The sequence below is a fragment of the Haliotis rufescens genome, unplaced genomic scaffold (assembly GCF_023055435.1).
Source record: "Haliotis rufescens isolate VD_foot unplaced genomic scaffold, xgHalRufe1.0.p SCAF_2, whole genome shotgun sequence".
NCBI classification, from domain to species: Eukaryota; Metazoa; Mollusca; class Gastropoda; order Lepetellida; family Haliotidae; genus Haliotis; species Haliotis rufescens.
In genome coordinates, this window is record NW_025963890.1 from 77,072,930 (window position 1) to 77,079,614 (window position 6,685).

At 38.0% G+C, this 6,685-nt stretch overlaps 1 protein-coding gene across 1 annotated transcript; it reads right to left on the minus strand.

The window, feature by feature from the left end:
* Positions 1-594: 594 nt before the first annotated feature.
* Positions 595-6,325, minus strand: LOC125382145 (platelet endothelial aggregation receptor 1-like). The gene is made up of 5 exons (XM_048400611.1): positions 6,185-6,325; positions 5,301-5,447; positions 2,291-2,428; positions 1,965-2,061; positions 595-1,730 (listed from the first exon to the last, which is right to left on the minus strand). Exons 1-5 carry the CDS (start codon positions 6,318-6,320, stop codon positions 1,535-1,537), a joined length of 714 nt encoding a protein of 237 aa, XP_048256568.1. The 5' UTR covers positions 6,321-6,325; the 3' UTR covers positions 595-1,534.
* Positions 6,326-6,685: the final 360 nt, after the last annotated feature.

Genomic DNA, 6,685 nt, shown 5'->3' on the forward strand with positions numbered 1-6,685 from the left:
AACATTTTTTAACAATTGCATTCAACGTAAATATGTGATCAGCAGGAATATATCCCTGTCTAAAGCTTGCTTGTGTCTCGGGTAGTTAACTTCTCATATTAGCTATACCCCAGTTGGTGAGTCTAGAGTTTAAGACACATGTGCAAACCTTACTAATTGTACACAATACAGATATCCCTCTTAAGTTATCTGGATTATATTTGTTACCTTTCTTATGTAGTGGACCATGACGCCCCCTTGTGGCTACACATGTGCAATGACTGAACTGAATTAATGCTGACAATGACGACACTACTTTTGTCAATCACGGTGTCTAATTTCATTTGATTGTGTTCACGCATATTCTGTATAGATACTTTTACATCCACTTAATAAATATCCTTATTTTTTAAGTATGCGTTTCTTTTTTTGACGAGTGTGCATAAGACTTTAACCACATTGGTTAAACCAACCACCACCCACAAACATAGGGATTCGAACCAACGGTCATAGGTTTCTTGCAGGTCTAAACACTGCTATGTTCTTCAATTATAAGGCGACAATGGTCGTCGAAAAAGGCGACATTCATGATATCAATCACTGGATCGATTATTTACAGAACGCCGCCATATAGCTGCAATATTGCAGAGCGCGGCGTTGAGTAACAAACATAATCCTCAATTATAGGAAACGTTTGCGTATAGATCAATACAACAAACGCCCTCTACATTTCATTTTTATCCACAGTTGTTTATCAGGCATAATTGTGCTCAAAATAACAAGAACAAAGTAACATGAAACATATTGAGAATATATCTGAACCTTCACATATGTTCTGGACCATTACAACAAGCCAATAACGCGAGTGACTCGGATGTGTGAGAGAGAGAGTTGAGTTATAACAGGAAGAAAACATCGTTTTGACATTAATGCTGCCTCAACCATATGTTATTGTCAAATCGAAATTAGATTTGAAATACAACTTATTTACATTCACGGTTATTACGACTTGGGGGTAAATCCATACAATTCACAATAATGATCAATAATAAGATATGTTTTCCTTCAGATGCCACCTGGTAACAGCACACGATTAGTGTTATTTGATTTAGCCAAGATTGTAACTTTGAAAAGGACGTTATGTGGACGACCTAAATATTTTATCTGCCACAATTTGTTATCATACTATTTCCGTATAATCACACGTTTCCTTTGGGCAAATCTCAACAGGTCACTGGATAGTGTCACCATCAGCTGGAATACCGCGCTTTGTTGTGGAATACCTTTTTTACATACGACGGCCAAAGGCCATAACTAGATATTCAGCTTGATATTTGCAAAACTGGTAATTTGAGTGAGAGGGAACTATTAAGTATTTTTCAAAGGCACCTCCGATATTCACAAAGGGTGTTCAGACATTTCAGCAGCTGGCATCATCACTGCAATTTGACATTTTCTACTTGACATTGGTACTTTGCTTTCTAATGTATATGTATACCAATGAAGTAATCCCGAAGTCATATGTTCAGATGTTGCACTATCCGTGACATGAATCTTAGATTTGATTGGTTTCGTTCTGAATAACATCATACGGTGACTTGTTCTTCTCCCTGGTGAATTCATTCAATTCTGTATAGTCTTGATCTTTCACATCGGAAGTGGGCGCATGAGTAGAAATCTCTCCAGTGTTGGGCGTGTCCGTCTTTCTCAACTCTTGAGGGTCTGTGGTAGTTGTGGGAATCCATTTCAGTCTAAAACAAAGAATTGTCACACTTGTAGAGTGAGTGAGTGAGTGAGTGGGGTTTTACGCCGCTTTTAGCAATATTCCAGCAATATCACGGCGAGGGACACCAGAAATGCACACTGGTAGAAGTATTATACATGCACATATAGGTGATTGTGTTAAGAAGCAAACAAACAGTAATGACACAATGTCAATAATCTGTTATATAACATCATACAAAGCTAAGGAATGAAGGAGTTACCTTCCAGACTTCAACAGCCATATCATCAGCCCACCAATCAGCAACATTACAGCAACTCCTATTGCTCCCCCAATGACGCCGGTTGTAACAGGAGATACTGGATTAGATACAAAGTCACTTTAGTCCGGTTTTTAACATTTTTTGGTGAATGAATATATAATCACCATATGACAACGTAGACAATAGCATATAATATATAACGTGTGTTTGATGATAGATGTGCAGAGATCAAACGCCATCAATACATGGTGACGGGGCTATAATTGATCTTTTCTTATTCTTAAACCTCATATTCTTTTGGAAAAACGACAAAAAAGTATTCAAACCCCTGACATCCACATCACATCGGTCACCGGTGAAGCCGTCCAGACATTCTCCCGGACAGCGTCCATCTCCATCGTTACACGTGACGTCACAGTGTCCACAACGAGAACAGTCACGCCCAAAGGTTCCAGGCTTGCATTCTGAAGGTGGTCAGTAAGGTGTTCAGTTATGAAATGATATGAATAAGAAACAAGTTGACATAATCTAGTTTCGATATAACGCATATTCGTTTGTAGGTTTTTAAAAGGTTGATATACAGTAATAGTCATTGAACATTCTGTATAACAGAAATATATGTTGAGTAGCTAAATATAACATATCCCATTGGTAATTTTACATGTTTGATTCCATGAGGAAAGATGGGTGAAATGATATACTCTAATTAATACAATATATATATAACCTACACATTTAGTAGCATATATATGTCAGTTTAATTGAAAAAACTAGTTAAGAGCAACTTTGATTCAAGATTTCCTTAGGATTTTTTGAAACAAAAGACTGGCATATTTGTTTTATATTGTCACCTGACAACGGAAAATTATGAGAAAATTCAAATGAGGTCAGGAAGTACCACAGAAGGGTCCGTTATAAACGGGTAGAATAAAGGGTTTCGGGATTACTATTTTCCTCGTTAGGGGCCATTTGACTACGACAGAATATGTTCTAATGTGTTAATCAATTAGAAACATATATTACTAAGTAGTTATTCCCACCACCATTAACGTCTTACAATGTACCCAGCTTGGTCTCTGTTTTCGAAATATATATTTGCTAAGGTTTACACGAAAAACTATTTCTAGGCTGAAACGTCCTTTCAGAGAAACAGGCAGTGAGAGAAAACTGATATGATATGCCAGCATAAAGTTTGCATGATAAATTTAAAGTGTAAGAAAAACTTACAACTTTATGGATAACAACTTCTGGTTTATTGCATACAGCGACGTTTCAATGTAGATTCTTACACCGCCATCAAGCTCGAGTAACTCACTCTGGCTCAATCACGGTTGATTCATGTTTGGAGCCTTTTAAAGCTAATGGCTTCGTCTTTTCTGATTTTGAATTCTTCGAGGTTGCTTCGATTTTGTCCCACTGGATGCTCAACTCCAAGTATCAAGCAACCTTGATCTAGGCTATTATTACATAACCCCTGTATATTTAACCAAGTAACATCACAGCGCTCATTGACAAAAACAATATTATCAGTCTACAATTTTTATTAAGCTTCCAAGTCATTATTATTCCATTCCAAACAGCAAGTATAATGTTGCAGTGTTTTGTAGTTTCTTGTTTAACGCCACACCAAGCACTATTCCACCTTTACCAGAAAATCCAGTGATTGACAGCATAAACAACGTCTTACGCAGTCGGTGTGCAATGACAAGAAAACAACTAAGTCACCTCTTACTACCTGCATAGCCTGCTGGGGACCTTTTCTAACCAGGATTCCCCACTAGTAGAAGTTAAAGTGATGACTTCGGGTGTGCCGGGAACAACGTAACATATCCTACCAGCACCACCCGTCCCGAGTGAACGCCCAAAAATCAAGATAAAACATCTGACCACCTTTGGATCATATGCAATTGGGTATTATTTATTAAGAAAAAGTAAGAGTATCATGTCCAAGCGCTGGCACGCGTCACGCAAAGACAAGTCAATTATTCAACTGAAAAGAACACTGAAACATATGGAAGCCTGCAACCTCGGGGTAACGCTGTACTTGTCATGTAACAAAATGCACTCACTTACCTTTATGATTATATCAGATATTATATCAGATGTCATTTATTTTATCTGACAATGCATCTTTTACTGATAGTGAGTGAGTGAGTTTGGTTTAAAGCGACTTTTTACAGTATTCCAGTTATATCGCGGCGTGTCAGCTTAATGTGGGAGGAAAGCCCGAAGTGATGCAGGTCTCAGACCTTTACCACTTCGGTGAAACCGACCAGCACCGATATTGTGCTGACAAACCTAGAAACATAATCGGGGCGAACCGGGATTCGAACCCACAATCAGAGGTTTCTAGCGTACCAAAGGGATGAAACTCTGCACAGGGAATCGCGGCGCCTTATAATTAGACGACTGGAACACCTGTGCCCCTATTTTACTGATACAAGTTCATTATTTACATTAGGAGCTCCGAGTAAAAGCTGGCCTCGTGTTCAGTTTGAGAAGGGAGAGAACTCAATCGTATCGCGGTATGGCGAAAAGTTGTTTATGGAGGTCCGAATTAAACAAAAAGAGGCCATAATTCTACCAACCAGTTAGTATTATCATGCCAGACATAAGTGATTTGTCCAGACAAGTGCAAAGACAGCACATGTGAAATTCTAAATGTGTTCTCAGTAATAGGTTTTCAATGCATATTTACCGAAAAGTTAGAGAACAATATTTTTAAAATCAACAACAAAATATCAGAAATGATATTCTAAGATTATTTAAAAAAAATAAAATTGGGTGACAATAATTTGTCACAAAATGGAAAAATGTTAAAAGTCAACAATAAATATATAAAAAAGCACTCCTAGTATGCCCAAAGTATGTATTTATCTTTTGGCTAGTAGTGAAAAACTAAGTTTGGCATTATGGCCCTTATTAGTCGCCATGAATATGCAGATGATCTAGTTCAGGTCGATAGAGAAAGTTTACTTGGGGAACTGCGGGTAATATCATTGGTCATTGATAGATGGGGGTAAGGCAATAGTATAAAAGATGCCAGAAGTAAGTATCAACGCATTAATAACCCCTTACTTACAGCAGACGGAACATTCCGAGGAAATAGAAACTGTTTACGAAGTGAGCACTTTCTGGTTACTGATTTGCATTAATAGATGTCCGCGTGAACTACCGGAAATCACAAATGCCGCGATACGATGAATGCCGCAGTACGACGGGGTCCGAGTATACATGTCAAATTGGGGAACATCCTACATCATATTGTTGTGTTGACCTAACTAAAAATAGGGGGTGTCATACAAACAACAGGCACGATGATGTTCTGTAACGTACTTCCGGAGCAGTCTATTTCTGTCCATCCATCTTCACACCCATCAGGACACTGTCCTGTCACTCTGTCACATGTAGAGGTGGGTGTCTTGCAGTGTCGGGAACTGCAGTTGCTGGCACAGTTAGGGCCGTACATCATACTGGTGCACGCTGAATAAGGCAAAAAGTGAAACTGGTGTAAGTTTGAAAGTAATTCAAAGATAGTTATCATAGCTGCAGACATGATTGAACTTATAACATCTGTAATGTAAATTACACCCTTAAACAAACTGCCAATCATTTTAGAACATAAACGTTACTCAGCTTTCAATTAATTGATATCATAATTTGACGTGCAATACAAAGTATATGGAAACATTTTTTTAGTACCAAACACAATTCATGTTAAATGGAATGGTTAATGGGTTCAAGCTTTGTTACAACTCATCTCAAATTGCTGAGTGTTGGCGATGCTGCACGTGTAAAATTATTTCTTGGATCAAACGTTCACTGCACAAGAAGCATGATATCTGTTCACATAGAGATATAAAAAGGCGACCATGCAACAAAAAGGTCATCAGTCAACGTATGTTATGAGAGAATATTCACATCTGACTCTTAAGCAGGAGTGAATAGTTCCACAATCTGTAGGGAAGTAGACATATTTATATCTTGAGTTTTAATGCCAATGCCACCATAATGACACACTACTTCTAACTAGTGTGTGCAATGTTAACACTGAGTTGAATCGACTAATCATATTGTGCATTTTGATTTATGTGTATAAATTCAAATTTATTTGCTGTTCACTCAGTTCTTTTGTTGAACCTATCGCAAATTTCGAATATGTTATATTAACAAAACAATCATTATTGTTTATTATATTATTATGGTGCAAGGTGACTTACTTTTGGAGCAGTCTATTTCTGTCCATCCATCTTCACACCAACCAGGACACTGTCCTGTCTCTCTGTCACATGTAGAGGAGGGCGTCTTGCAGTGTCGGGAACTGCAGTTACTGGCACAGTTAGGGCCGTATATCATACTGGTGCACGCTGAATAAGGCATACATGAAACTGGTGTACGTTTGAAAGTAATTCATGGAACGTTCTCCTAGCTGCAGATATGATTTAAACTATAACATCAAGGGGCCATCATGTATTGGTGAAGGCTACTGCGTTTGGACGAGCACAGGCTGCCTCGCGAATGCTATTTAATGCTCAAATCACTAGACCATTCTGGTCGCACCACATGGGCAATGCAACTCACATTAAGAACATCTTGTTTAAATTAGGTTTTGGACATGTATGGTTAACACAAGATGTTGACAATGTGAAGATATTTACTCATCTTTTTAAGCAAAGATTATTTGATAACCTTCAACAATCATGGTGTAGTTCTATCAATAG

Bases quoted from the DNA above. Each gene is read 5' to 3' on its own strand.
- LOC125382145 (XM_048400611.1), bottom strand. From the start codon at position 6,320: ATGATATACGGCCCTAACTGTGCCAGTAACTGCAGTTCCCGACACTGC. The intron at 2,429-5,300 runs GTACGTTACAGA...GACCACCTTCAG, and splicing joins AGAAATAGACTGCTCCGGAA to AATGCAAGCCTGGAACCTTT. The intron at 2,062-2,290 runs GTTTGAATACTT...TATCTAATCCAG, and splicing joins ATGTGATGTGGATGTCAGGG to TATCTCCTGTTACAACCGGC.